At 42.9% G+C, this 15,362-nt stretch overlaps 1 protein-coding gene across 8 annotated transcripts in view; it reads left to right on the top strand.

Annotated features, from left to right (window-relative positions):
• TRIM9 (tripartite motif containing 9) overlaps positions 1 to 15,362 on the top strand; it is a 72,221-nt gene that overhangs the window by 18,529 nt on the left and 38,330 nt on the right. For all 8 annotated transcript variants that reach the window (XM_087728574.1, XM_087728588.1, XM_087728595.1 and 5 more), the window contains exons 2-3: positions 3,447 to 3,542; positions 11,106 to 11,228. In XM_087728574.1, coding sequence (XP_087584700.1) covers positions 3,447 to 3,542; positions 11,106 to 11,228 — 219 coding nt within the window. The remainder of the gene's footprint in view (positions 1 to 3,446; positions 3,543 to 11,105; positions 11,229 to 15,362) is intronic.

Consider the following 15,362-nt stretch of genomic DNA (forward strand, 5'->3'; position numbering starts at 1 on the left):
AATTGCTCCAAGGACCATTCAAGAGAGACCCACAGGCAAAAACACTCCTTCCCCTTTATCCCATTTGGTATGGGGTTAAAAATAAAATTATGCCTTTAATAAAAGGGATGTGGTGGCTGAGTGGCTAAGATGCTGAGCTTGTCAATCAGAAAAGTCGGCAGTTCGAATCCCTATCGCCACGTAACGGGGTGAGCTCCAATTACTTGTCCCAGCTTCTGCCAATCTAGCAGTTCGAAAGCATGAAAAAAATGCAAGTAGAAAAATAGGGACCACTTTGATGGGAAGGTAACAGCGTTCCGTGCACCTTCGGCATTTAGCCATGCCGGCCACATGACCACAGAGACGGCTTCGGACAGCGCTGGCTCTTTAGTTTTGAAATGAAGATTAGGACTGCCCCCTAGAGTCAGGAACAACTAGCACGCATTTGCAGGGGAACCTTTACATTTACCTTACCAACATACATCCCTTCTGTCACTTGGTTATGTAAGTCTACATTACTATCTCAATCTTCCCATTCCACAACCTCTCATATTATTAATTTAAAAGGTGGGACGAAAAGACCTAGAATTTAAACCCTGGGGGAGAGACATAAACACAGGCTATGATTTCTAAGTGCTACAAAAAGCAGCACCTGAGTGTGTTCATTGTTGCCTGCAGTGAAGTAGTTAATCTAGCTGTATTGGGGCTGCCTTCCTAATGTGGGTTAGATGTCAAGTTAGATGTGCCATGTTAGCTTTGAGACATGGCATTTCCACTGCATGTGGCCTTTTAATGGTTAACCTTGTGTGGAAGAGTCCACATAAAACAATCACCAGTAGGCAAACTGGTAATTTTTTGAAACTTTTTTTTAAAAAAAAAACTGCTTTTATTGTTTTTATAAATAACTCAAGGTGGCAAACATACCTAATACTCCTTCCTCCTCCTATTTTTCCCACAACAGCAATCCTGTGAGGTGAGATGGATTGAGAGAAAATGACTGGCTCAGTGGTGGGATTCAATATTTTTTACAACTGGTTCTGTGGGCGTGGCTTGGTGGGCGTGGCAGGGGAAGGAGACTGTGAAATTCCCATTCCCTCCCGATCAGCTGGGACTTGGGAGGCAGAGAATAGATGGGGGCGGGGCCAATCAGAGATGGTATTTACCAGTTCTCCAAACTAATCCAAATTTCCGTTACTGGTTCTTCAGAACCTGCTGAATACCACCTCTGGACTGGCCCCTGGGAGAGAGTTTCCCACACATCTTTCATGTGTCAAGCAGGACTCAAACTCACAGCCCCCGATATAGCAATAGCAATAGCAGTAGACTTATATACCGCTTCATAGGCCTTTCAGGCCTCTCTAAGCGGTTTACAGAGAGTCAGCATATTGCCCCCAACAATCTGGGTCCTCATTTTACCCACCTCGGAAGGATGGAAGGCTGAGTCAACCCTGAGCCGGTGAGATTTGAACCGCTGACCTGCTGATCTAGCAGTAGCCTGCAGTGCTGCATTTAACCACTGCGCCACCTTGGCTCCCTAGTGCCTTAATCACCCCACCAAACTGCGTCTTTTTTTTTTAAAAGTGCAAAATGCACTGCACTAACATTCCAGTAATCTATTTATGTATTTTATTCCAAAGGAAACATTATGCTGAAGCCACTCATCATTTTAGTTTCCTAAACACACCTCTAGGTTTCATTGAAACCTAGAGGCATGACTGGAAATGCATATTACATTTGCGGTTAAGCCTTTGCTTTGCAGCTTGATCATTATGAAAAAATTATGAGAAACAGTTGAGGAACAGTTGGATGAGCTGCGTATGTTTAGCCTGGAGAAGACAAGACTGTAGGGAGACATGATAGCTGGGCTGACATAACAGGAAGCTGTGTTGCAGAAGGTGGAGCAGACATATTTATTTGTTGTTCCAGAAATCAGAACAAGAGACAATGGGTTTAAATAACAAAGAAGTGTTTTTGCTTGGACATCAGGCGAAACGCTCCAACAATAAGAGCTATTCCAGTGATAACTAACCTTTTCCGGGCCAAGTCCCCAAAGCCTGTATGTGTGCACACTCAAAACCTGAAATGCAATGCGTGCATGCCCTGCGCATGCCCCCATGCACATGCACATCCCCATGCGCATGCAGCCTTGCCCACAGGCCCCACCCCCACACATGTGTATGCAGCCCTGCCCCTGCATGTGCCCCGCCTCCTGCACATGTGCAGCAGAGACCCAAAGACCAGCTGGCCAGTGGGAGGCGTGCGCACATGTGCGGGAGAACTGAACTAGGATGACGACTCACATGCCCACAGAGAAGGCGCAGTGTGCCACCTCTGGCACGTGTGCCATAGGTTCGCCATCACAGAGCTATTCACTAACAAAACAGCTATCTCAAGAGGAGGTGGACTTACCTTCACCAGAGATATTCAGCAGTCTGGATGGCCATTTATTGGGGACTGTATATAAGAGCCGTAGTGGCGCAGTGGTTAGAATGCAGGATTGCAGGCTAATTCTGCTGACTGTCGATTGTCAGCAGTTTGATTTTCACTGGCTCATGGTTGACTCAGTCTTCCATCCTTCCGAGGTCGGTAAAATGAGGACCCAGATTGTTTGGGGCAAATAGGCTGACTCTGTAAACTGCTTAGAGAGGGCTGTGAAGCGGTATATAAGTCTAAGTGCTATTGCTATTGTCAGGCACAAAGGGTCAGGACCATAGATCCTGCAGTTCAGAAAGATTTATTACTCAAGCCTATACATAAGAATCTAGTCAATACTAAGAATCTAGTCAACATTCTTCTGGTATACTGGACTGTTTAGGGAGGAACCCACTTCTGGAAGGGCATCCAGCCATTAAACACCCTGCTAGCTCCATTCAGTTGCCCAGACCCCATAATCCCTCCACAAGGGATTATGGGGTCATTAAATGACGATGATCCTCAAATTCTGCTTTCTTTTGTTTTATTCATTATTTATTTCATCCTGTCTTCATTTACTTCAATGGACTGAATTATATTGAGAACTCAATTGATTAATTCCCTCCACTGTTAGGACTTTGGACTGAGTGCATGCAGAAGTAATTATTTTATGCTTCCTGCACTTTCTTTTCCTCCTTGTAGTCATGGGATCACTCAATTTATTTTGGGCTTTCCGCCTTGCTAGTCTGTAAAAAGTAGCTAATAGAACAAGAATAACATTTCCAGCTGGGTAGGAAGCAACTGTTTTTAGGGAAGGAGTGCAATGGAATATAATAAACTGAATCATTTAACATGTTGGTGGAAATCAATTCTGATTAATTTCCTGCTCTGGGCTTCAATTGATGGCTTGGTTCCCAAGCCTATGTTTGGGACTGGGATGGGAAAGAAGGAATTCTGATCATCTGCTGGGATATAAATCAGTACATCTAGGAAGCGTAGATGAAAATAAATGCTATTTTGATTCCCATTTCCTCTTCCTTCCGTATTTTCTGCAGAGCCAGCTGTCCCAGGCCCTGAATGGACTTTCAGACAGAGCAAAAGAAGCCAAAGAATTCTTGGTACAGCTACGAAACATGGTTCAACAAATCCAGGTATTGTGTTGATTCTAATAGAAATAGAATAACAGAGTTGGAAGGGACCTTGGAGGTCTTCTAATTCAACCTCCTGATTAGGCAGGAATCCCTACACCAGTGATATCCAACCTTGGCAACTTTAAGACCTGTGGACTTCAACTCCCAGAATTCCTCAGCCAGCAAAGCTGGCTGAGGAACTCTGTGAGTTGAAGTCCACAAGTCTTAAAGTTGCCAAGTTTGGAGACCACTGCCCTACACCACTTCAGACAAATGGTTATCCAACATCTTCTTAAAAACTTCCAGTGTTGGAGCATTCACAACTTCTGGAGCCAAGTTTTTCCACTGGTTCATTGTTCTAGCTGTCAGGAAATTTCTCCTTAGTTCTAGGTTGCTTCTCTCCTTGATTAGTTTCCACCCATTGCTTCTTGTCCTACCCTCAGATGCTTTGGAGAATAGTTTGACTCCCTCTTCTTTGTGGCAGCCCCACAAAATTAGGTTCATAATAATCCTGAACAGAAGTAGAATGTGAGCAGAGTCACTATGTGACATTCAATTCCATGAGCTTAGAATACACACAATCAAACAGCAGAGCAAACCACAGTTGACAACAAATTGCCAGGCCTCCTTTTTCCCCCAGCAATGTCCCAATCACCTTTAGGATGACCAATTCTTTAACAAAACACAATAATGGGTTGGGGTGTATTTGAGAGATGACTTCTTGCATTTAGAGTGGAAATGGGCTGTTCTTATCCACCTCTCATCCACCTCTCCATCCACTTGATTGGTAAATTGCACAAATAAAAATAGCTTTATTTTCCATGCAACCATGGTGGAGAGTCTAAACAAAGATGGAGAAGTGGACAGTCTCTTGCAGTACTGACTTTGTTCTAAATCCAGACTATGGAGACTAAAGCTGACTCTTGGTTAAATCTCTATTTTGGGTGATAACACTAGACTGTGGATAAAATAAGCTAATAACAGCCAGGCTGTAATTACAGATTGTGATCAAGGCATTCTATTGTAATCATCTTGACAGATCCCATTCTAAATTTGGATTACAGGATAAGGCAAATTACAATATTACATAATGTGGGATGCAAACATGAACAGTTTTCACTGACTCCTAGTCAGTAATAAAGATCAAGGTCTTTTATATTAAATTGTCCATTCCATAATATTAGTAATAATGAGAATAAGGGTGATGGTGATGTTACTACCGTATGAACAAACCATCATTTTATTGATTGTATGTGATTGTGCATGGATGTGTTCTCCCTTTAGAATAATGTTTCCCAACCTCAATAATAGCAATAGCAATAGCAATAGCAATAGCAATAGCAGTTAGACTTATATACCGCTTCATAGGGCTTTCAGCCCTCTCTAAGTGGTTTAAAGAGTCAGCATATTGCCCCCAACAACAATCCGGGTCCTCATTTTACCCACCTCAGAAAGATGGAAGGCTGAGTCAACCCTGAGCCGGTGAGATTTGAACAGCCGAACTGCAGAACTGCAGTCAGCTGAAGTAGCATGCAATGCTGCATTTAACCATTGCACCACCTCGGCTCTATCCTACTTAACTTTAGGATGTGTGAACTTCAAGTCCCAGAATACCTAACCAGCATTACTGACTGCAGTATTCTGGGAGTTAGCAATAGCAAATAGCATTTAGACTTACATATTGTTTCCCAGTGCTTTACAGCCCTCTCTAAGCAGTTTACAGAGTCAGCCTATTGTCCCCAACAATCTGGATCCTTATTTTACCCACCTCAGAAGGATGGAAGACTGAGTCAACCTTGAACTGGTCAGAATCGACCTCTTGGCAGTTGGCAGAATTAGCCTCCTGTGCTGCATTCTAACCACTGTGCCACCACGGTATTGTGTTGAAGTTCAGACATCTTAAAGTGGCTGGGAATTTCAAGGAACATATTTATCAGGCTCCGAAGTCAATTTTTGCTCCTTGGAATAATACTCTACTGCAGTGTTACTCAACTTCTGCAGTTTTAAGACATATGGACTTCAATTCCAAGAATTCCTCAGCCACTATGCCCAGGTTGAGAAAGGCTGCTCTATTGGAATAACTGACGACCATCTATAAAATGGAGTCATATTTAACACACTGAAATCACTGATATAAGCTCAGTATACTGAATTCTCAGTATACTGAATTTTCAGTATACTGAATTCTCAGTATACTGAGAATTCTCATTCTCTCCAAAAGTACTTCCATATCTCAACAATCTGATAAAAGTCTGTGTTTGTCAACTGATTTCCCCCCCCCCACCAGCTTACATGCACAGTATCAGAAATCACACTAAAAGTGATCATTTCCATTTTGCGCATGCGCAGAAGTCTTATGCAAGTGTGCATGCCCGCTTTAACAAACCAGTAGTAAAATAAATTGCAACCCACCACAGACACAGAGTATGAGTGGACCATTTCCTTTAGGGTCCTGCTCTGTTGCAACCATTATCTCCCTCCCTGTGTCTTATCCCTTTAGCAAATCTTCTTAGTGCCCATTGGTAAAGCATTCTAAACATAGCCTCTTTCCCACCTTCCACCCACTCTGGCTGTCATAGCAGCAAATAACCAAGATGAAGGTATTGGAAAACATGTCTGGCCACAAGGAAATGCCAATGTGCAATGTGATGCTAATTTGCAAGAGGTAGCAGAGGAATTTTTTTTTTTCTTCTGGAAAATTTCTTCTTGTAATAATTGATTTGGTTAAGGCTGCTGCAATAGTTGTAAGTGATCAATTGTAAGTCATTTTTTTCAGTGCAGTTGTAATTTCAAATGGTGACTGAATGAATGGTTGTAAATTGAGGACTACTTGTATGTTTTCCCAAGTGTATGTCTAAAGAGATTCTCAATCATCCAGCTCACGGTTGCCCCAAGGATACTTTTTCAAAAGGCAACTGGACTTCCTTGTTTTTATCCTTGAAAACATTTCACTTCTCATCCAAGAAGCTTCAGAGTCAGAACTGAAGAAGCTTCTTGGATGAGAAGCGAAATGCTTTCAAGGGGAAAAAAACCCCAAGAAAATCTAGTTGCGTTTTGGAAAAGCACCTTTGGGATTCCCAGGGGTATCTCCAGAGGGGTCAATGATCTCCAAATGGTAAGTAGAACCCCTTTTTAGAAGTGTGGGATGTATCTAACACATAGCAAAAAGGGTGGGGCTTCAATTGCCTAGTGGTGCCGAGAATTTTGAAATTATTGATACACACCCCCCCCACTTCCCTGTGACACCTTCTATACTCTCCTTCCCATTCCCTACTTCACGGGTGTCTAACTCAATTTCATTGAGAGCCACATCAGGGTTGTGTTTGATCGGGGGGAGAGGGGGGCAGTGGTGGGTTTCAAAAATTGTTCGAACCTACTCTCTGTGTGTGGCCCCCTTTGTGAGAGTGGCTTGCTGCCCATGTGACCAGATGGGAGTGGCTTGCTGCCCATGTGACCGGATATGAAGATGCCGACGACACTTGTCAGAACCACCTTAAATTACCTCACACACAGCACTGGCATGCAGAAGAATATGATGTAAACTTGTTTTTTAAAAGGCATCTTTGGTTTGCGTTAAAACAACTTCAACACACGCAATGTTCTGATTGCACCACAAACACAGTCGTCATCCTTACCTTTCACAGAGGCACTGAGTTTTATAAATATGAGCATGATAGTGTAGAATAATCATATCCAAGGACCAGTGGTGGGTTTCAAAAAATTTTGGAACCTCTTCTGTAGGTGTGGCCTGCTTTCCGGGTCCACTGGTGGAACCTCTTCTAACTGGTTCGGTAGATTTGACGAACCGGTTCTACCGAATAGGTGCGAACTGGTAGGAACCCACCTCTGGAGCGGGGCTAGAGTGCACATGGTCAGGGTGGGCGTGGCCAGCTTGATGTCACTTGTATTGGGGGCACCTGTGGTGGCCTGAGTGCTCTGCCAGAGAAAACCAGCTCCTGAGCTCTATTTTCGGCTGTGATGGCCTCCTGCAACTCTCTGCCAGTGAAAACGAAGCTTGGGTTTCATTGGAAGGTCCATTTCTGCTGGCAGAGGCATTGCAGGCCAGTCCTTTGCTGTTTCCAGGGTTGCCCCTGTGGGCAAGATCTAAGCACCTTGTGGGCCGGATCCAGTCCCAGTGCCTTGAGTGTGACACCCCTGCCCTACTTCTTCAGAGAATCCTAATTGTGGACTAAAGTTGGGATAATAACTTGCAATCTTCTCCAACTTGATATCTACCAAAGTATTGGACTATCCCTGCCATTAGCGGATGCTGGTTGGGAATAACCAGTGGCAGTGGGCAACATGAAGAGAGTGGGAAGAAGTTGCTTGCTAGAACAAAAGGTTCAGGGAGAGAGGAATGCTGGAAAGGAGGGACAGTAAGATCCAGCACAATATAACTTCCCTCATTGCCTCTCTGCCACCCAACCTGATAAACCCCAAAGAAATACGCTTGTTGCATTAATGCTTTGCATTCTCTCAGGTGGAACCAGGCCTTCAGTCAGAATCAATTTAAATTTCGGTGGCACAGATCATTTGTCTTGGCTCTTTAGGGATTGTTGGTTCTCTTGAGTGCTGCCTCTGCCCTCCATCATTCTGAGTGAGCAGGAGTCTCATCCATCAAGCCCTGTCAACTCTGTGGCCAAATCATTCCCGCTTTCCTTGCGGCTGCCTCCCCCAGGAGCACACGGCTTCTTTATTCAGTTCAGGGGAGACACATTCCTCCGTGAGCTGCTTCTCCTGTCCTCCCCTTCGTCCATGCGCCATGCGACTCATCCGTTCTGTGACTTGTGGTTTTCCCCTCAGAGAGTAATCATTGCTAGAGAGAGACCGGAAAGTTTCAATCAGGGCTTTCAATATCCAGGAATGTCTCCGGTTTCAGAAAAAAATTATATTTAAGCCAAATTAGAATAATAGGACGACTGTAGGCTCGGAAGAACCAAATTCTGCCCAAATCAGAAGTTTCAGTCTGAGAATATGAATACGCATTTGCAGGGACGTGCAGTCAGGGGAGGCAGGGGAGGCAGAGCTCACCACTGTCATCATGAAAAGATTAAAAAAAATGTAAAAGGAAAAAAGCAAAAGCCGAGGTCAGGCTGAGCTAGTTGCTGCTAGAGTCACCGTGGATGACTCTGCTTAGTGCTTAACTGTTTAAAAAAGCCTATAAAAAGCGCCCTCTACAGGAGGAGGCAGGAGAATGACCTGCCTCATCTAGTCTGACTTTAGGTGTTTTATGATCACACGAGCAGAGTTAAGCAAGCGTTAAAAGTAAGGTGACCAGCTTTAAATCGGAACTGAGCATGCCTGGCTGTGGAATTCTGGGAGTTGAAGTCCACAAGTCTAAAAAAAATTGAAACCCACCACTGTGTCAGTGCCTCACCAGCCATAAACCTCACCGCACGTCACTGCGCATTTGGACTCAGGAGAGCAATATTCTAAATTTTCCTTCTGCAAACGTTCTCAGAGGCTCTTTGGGCAACTTGTAACCTTACAATCAGGGGCTTCAAAATTTGCAGCAACGGGTTCACTGCCCCATCCTGGGTGGGCATGACCATGATGGGCGTGACCTAGTCAGCCTCGTTCACCGTGGTGGGGGGGTGGTGCTTCCCCTTCTCCAGGCTCTGGAGGCTTTCTTTGAGCCTCTGGGAGGGCGAAAACTACATCCTCCGGGCTCTGGAGGCCCTCCAGAGGCTGGAAACAGGCCTGTTTCTGGACTTCCAGAACTTCCAGTAGATCCGTTTCCCCCACCCCCCGAGCCTCCGCATGGGCCTTGCACTTATCTGTCATGATGAACAGGCCATGTGGAGACTCCTGGGAGGGGAGGGGCAGGGTGGGAGGGGTGGGGTGGGTGTTGCCAGCCAGGGGTGGCATTTTGGGGTTCGCCAAACTGGGCAGAATCCTAGCTAGACAATCACCCAAACCCGTGTGAACCCCCCAGCAGCCCAACCCTGCTCACAACTGATTGTGGAAGGTGCTTTGGGAAAGGATATTTTTAAAGTGCGGGGGGGAAACACCTGTTTGGAATAGCAGCTTTTAAAACACTGTAAAATAGAAATGATAAATATGTTCAGGTAGTCCTCGATCTATGACAGTTTGTTTTGTGACCATTCAAAGTTACAATTGCACTGAAAAAAAGTGACTTATGACCATTTTTCACACTTATGGCTGCATACAGTATCCCCTTGCTCATGTGATCAAAATTCAGACCCTTGGCAACTGACACATATTTATGATGATTACAGTGTCCTGGAGTCATGTGATCACCTTTTGCAACCTTCTGACAAGCAAAGTCAATGAGGAAGCCTGATTCATTTAACAACTGTGTCGCTAATGTGACAACTGCCGTGATTCACTTAACAACTGTTAAAAAGTCATTAGATGAGGCAAAATTCACTTAACAAGTGTCTCACGTAGGAATAGAAATTTTGGGCTCAATTATGGTCATAGGTCAAGGACTACCGCATGTGCGATTCAATATCAGTTTATCCGTCTTCCCTATCTTGTCTCATGCTTCAAACAAGCTTTCAATATCTTTAAAACCTTATGTGAATGTTTATTTATATTAATATTTTACTCAAAAATGTTTTTGATCTGGAAATTACTTTCCAAGTTAAAAAAAATGGAGGGGTTGTGTTGAGCGTGCATACTTTGAATAATTAGTGCCTGCAAAGATAATGGAAACTGTCTTTGTGATTAGGATGTGTCTAGGGCAGCCACTGGCTGGTTCCATTTGCATGATATATTTAAATACATAATTTAAAAGATGATGAATTGAAAAACGTGGTCCTTTCTGAGCCAAGGACTAAGTTCTATGTCTCTCCCACGTGAGCAGGATTCGTTGTAGGGTTATTTATATTCCATCCTGTTGTTTTACTCCATTATTGAGGAGTCAATAATTCAATGTCCATTAAGCTCCAACTTCCTCACTGCATTTTTGAAGATAGGCAGGTGGAGAGAAAGAGACAAGAACATAACTTGCTGTAAGCATTTCTTTTTCCTTCCCATAACTCTCCTTACCACTAACTCCCAAAATATCTATTGGAATGAACAGAAGATAGAAAAGAGATAAGACTGACTCCATATACCATCAGCCCATGGTGATTGCATACCAACATACACAAGCATGCATGCATGAAGGAAATGACAATGGTTCCATCACAACAAAGATGGCTGTTTGTAATATGATCAGGGCAGCCATCTTACTCCAGGACTGTCCAGCACCAATTAATTACCTGTAGATTGAGCTAGACGGAGCTTGCTGTGTAGTGCAAGAAGAGCCCCTGTATTTACACAACACACAGAATCATCATGAATTCAATCTACTGTCTGGTTCCATGCAACACCTTGAGCCAGAAACTATCTATCTTAGCCTGACACGATTTGCGAACCCAGCAGGAATGGCTCCTAGAAGCAGTCTGAAGAGAACAAAGAGACCAGAGTTCAAAAAAATCCAGAGGAGGCTGAAGATCTCAAGAGGTTGTTGTAGGAAAGAGTGAAATCAGTCGCTTGTGATGGCAAACCCAACAAGTCAGCTGCTTTTAGTCCTCCCTGTTGCTTTGACTGATGAGTGTTTTATTTTGATTGCAGGAGAACAGCGTGGAGTTTGAAGCTTGCCTGGTCGCCCAGTGTGATGCCCTTATTGATGCTCTCAACAGACGGAAAGCCCAGCTGTTGTCACGGGTCAACAAAGAACATGAGCACAAACTGAAGGTAAGTCTGGCGGTAATGAAATTTAAGCAACAAACTGTTCTCGGGTGGAAGAGGTTGGTGAACATGGCTAGAAAAATGCCTCTGTGTCCATGTAAGGTGCCAGGTATGTCAAGCCAGGCACCGTGAGATACTGTTGCAGTTTGTGGGTGAATAAATCAGCTAGCCCTATTGAAAATGGCCAAAATATGCTGCTATATGTACTGGCTCAGTAGGAAACCTGACCAAAAACCCCCTCTTTTCCAATAGGATTGCTTTCTTCATTTCCTGTTCCTTGCATAAACATTTCCTTTTCTGCAGACATTTTATCCTCATGAAGAAAAATCTATCTACTGATTGCTAAGAGTCTACACTGACTTGAAGGCACAAAATCAATCGATCAATCAATCATTCAGACAGCATTTTGGAACTCATACATAATGCTAAGCCATGCTATATTTATTGGTAACAAAACCCAATTAGATGGTTTGCACAATACACTAAATCAAAGCCAACTAAATATCTGTGATGTCTTAGAGCAGCCACAGACTAAGTTCAGAGTTCACTGTAGTTCAAACTAGTCAATCATAGCTCATGGGCTGGATTTATAGTTATCTTCCATAGCCAGAACATTGTGTTATTGAACAAATGTTGGTTCAATTAATTATTAGCAAGCACATTGTATCCTAAGTGTTCAAATAGGAATATTTGCTGTTAGATGAAGAATACTCCTTGTGTGTGTCTCTCTGTGTGTGTATGTACACTTCATCATTCAGTATTCTTCATCATTCCAATTTGAACACCTAGGACTCTCCTAAGTTCATATGCAGTGTATATATTTGGAACAACTCCAAATCCATTAAAAGTAAAGTGCCTTCTGCATCAGGAATCTATGTAATGTTACTACATTTTTTTAAAGAAATGCACCTTTTTTGAGGCTTGTTTAATGAACAGCAGAAAGATGCTGCGTTCATCTTGTGCAGTCCAAAGGCTTTTTCCAAATCTTCTCTGAAGCGTGCAAGGCTGTATTGATTTCCCCTTATTCCTTGGTTTAATGCTTTAGTTAGAGTGCTTTGGTCCAGCTCCTTTCTGCCTCCCAAGTACCTCTGAATCCACCAGGGAAAAAAAATCAGGATCCTTATAGCTATGCAGCACTCAGACTAATGCAGGAGCCGAAATGAATTAGCAGGAGTCCGTGTGAGGGAGGGCCTGAATATTTGCCATGGCAGCTGTTGCCATAGAGACCTCCTAGGATGAAGGGAGGGAGGGATGACACTGTGGCCACTAAGGACCAGCAACAGATAAACCCAGAGGAGAAAATCTGAAAGGGGAAGACAACAGGTTGGCCACAATGTACATTTGCTGTGAAAACGTTATGATGACCCTCTTTGAGGAAAAGGTTTGTGGCTGACTGAGGGAACTGATGGAAAAAGGATTGCTTGTGGAGAAACAAGGATTTGTGAGATGTTTAATGGCAGATTGGAAGACAAATAGGACAATCCTAGAGAGTTTCTCTGCATTGAGTCAGTGGTATTATAGGTTTTCACCCTGGCATTCAAAAAAGCATGGGGGTCTTTTCCAGCCAGTTGGCCCAGATGTCTTTTGTTGAACAGGAGAAAAAATTAACCAAGAGATTTCTAGGTCTCCTTGCTTTGCATGCAGAGACATTTCACTCACAGTATTTAGGATTCCTTAAATGGATTCCAGTAATTTTTAGTTATTTGAACACTATTGGCTTTTATAGAGCAGAAGTACAGAATAATAGAGTTGGAAGGGACCTTGGAGGTCTTCTAGTCCAACCCCCTGATCAAGGAGGAGATCCTATACCATTTCAGACAAATGACTGTCCAAATGAGTTGCCCATGTTCTTAAGTAGTATATATGGGAAGGGTTAAGGTTAGGGTTGTCTGGATTCATAGAAAGCATTAAATCATGGTTTATAGGCTATAGATTCTGAGTTCCCACAACATGCTAAGCCAACATGGCTTGGATATGAGTATTCTACACTATCATGCTCATATTTATAAAACTCAGTGCCTCTGTGAAAAGTAAGGATGACTACTGCATTTGTGGTGCAATCAGAACATTGCGTGTGTTGAAGTTGTTTTAACGCAAATCAAAGATGCCTTTTAAAAAACAAGTTTACATCATATTCTTATGCATGCCAGTGCTGTGTGTGAGGTAATTTAAGGTGGTTCTGACAAGTGTCGTCGGCATCTTCATATCGGGTCACATGGGCGGCAAGCCACTCCCATCCGGTCACATGGGCGGCAAGCCACTCCCACAAAGGAGGCCACACCCACAGAGTAGGTTCAAACAATTTTTGAAACCCACCACTGATGTGAACTGTTAGTTTGTGGTTTAATGTAGGAATCCAGCCAGTGTTTTAATAATTTTAATATATGTTTAACATGTTGTACCAACCCAACCAATTGTGGTTTATTCAATAATCTGTGTTATCATCACAACATGTGAAGGCAGACCATTTTTGCTGCCTTTATGGCTCTTCTCTTCACCTATTAGCCAACCACAATAGTAATTCAGTGTGTTTGGCAAACACTATGTGGTTAATTTGTGGTTCAGTCTTTTGTGTGAATTCAGAAAATTAGGTCAATTAAATTATTATTTAAATTAAAACTTATTTAAATTAAATAAGTTTAATTAATTATTGGAAAATGTCTTGTGTGAATATTGCCAGTGCATAAATTATGATATTCTATGGTTTAGTACATCTTACTCAGATCAGGGAAATAGATGGGGTGGAGTATTTCCTGATTCTACTGCAACAGGAGAATAGGAGAAAGAAACATTTAATTCTGCAAAGCCGCTAATAAGCTTTGTAGTCTCTTAAATGCCTTGGAAATAAATGGCTTTTCCTTCAGCATTTATTAACTCAACAATCACACATAGTCAACAAAAATCAAGTCTCCCTCTTTGGTTTATTAAAATCCCCTTTGTTTGTTACTTATTAGCTATAAAATTAAAATTCAGATATTTTACTGCTGGAAAGAATTCAGTTGTGTAAAGAAAACATTCAACCCTATGGACCAATCTTCCACATATAACATCTTGCAGAAACATTCATCAATATGGATGAAGGTGCTGCAGCCCAACCCACCTGAAGAGGTCCCAGTTAGACAAGACAATACTGACACACATATTTTAGCCCTTCGAGAATCAATCTTGATCATTTCCAACTTGAAAAACAAAGCCTTATTTGGGCAATTAAATCTTTAAAACTCAAGAGGTCAGTGATGTTCCCATTAATATTACTAAGGACATGACACAGCTTCAGTACCAGATCAAGGTTTTTTTCCCCAAGCTTTTTTGGGAACCCTTATCGGTTCTGAGCCTCTAAACAACATTCTCTATATTTCTGCTTCTTTTGCATGCAGGTAGGTCTTACCATTTATTTATTTATTTTATTTTTATGGCCCTTTTATCCCTTTATTTGGGGTGGAGTCAGGATGACTGAATGGAGCTGAATGTTTGCTGGCCAGATGCCCTTCCTGATGCCTACGTGGAGTTCACAGCAGACATTTTTTTCTTTGCGCCCTGATAGAAAACATATGCCGCTGCCTAGGATTGAACTCTCAACCTTCCGAGTGGGAGGCAAGTGTCTTCACCTCTAGGCCACCACATCATACCATTTATATATTGTCTTAATTTTCCTGCTCTTGCACCAAGCACTGACTTGATGTCCAGGTGCAGCTATCCTTTCAGACGGAAAGAAAATGACTCTGGGTAGAAATTAAAAGGAACAAGACAATCTCCGATCATTTATCAACTCGTTTTTCTTGCTTGCATACAGAGCTGTTTTTTGGTCCTTCTGTGGGGAGCTGGGCTTATGCCACAGCTTCCTCCTTCCACTGTCAGGCAGACTCTTGTTCAGTAAAATTAGCTAGCAGGGGATTCAGTCATTAATCATCTCCCTTGCAACTTCATGCCCAAGATGGACATTTTGAAGATCACCTTAGGTCCACTTGCTTGTTAAGTGCTGAGATGAATTGCAAGGGAGTGGAGAGAAATGAAGTAGAAGGGGCGGGATTGAGGGAGATTGTCGGGGGAGGAGGGAGGGAGAGAAAGAGAGAGGGGGGGGGGCATTTAAAACTTAGCAATCTGAGTTTGGCAGCTGTGCAGAAGGACATTTGTCTGTGT

The sequence above is a fragment of the Thamnophis sirtalis genome, unplaced genomic scaffold (assembly GCF_051295495.1).
Source record: "Thamnophis sirtalis isolate CommonGarterSnake01/CBP01778 unplaced genomic scaffold, rThaSir2_p1.2 scaffold_1, whole genome shotgun sequence".
NCBI lineage: Eukaryota > Metazoa > Chordata > Lepidosauria > Squamata > Natricidae > Thamnophis > Thamnophis sirtalis.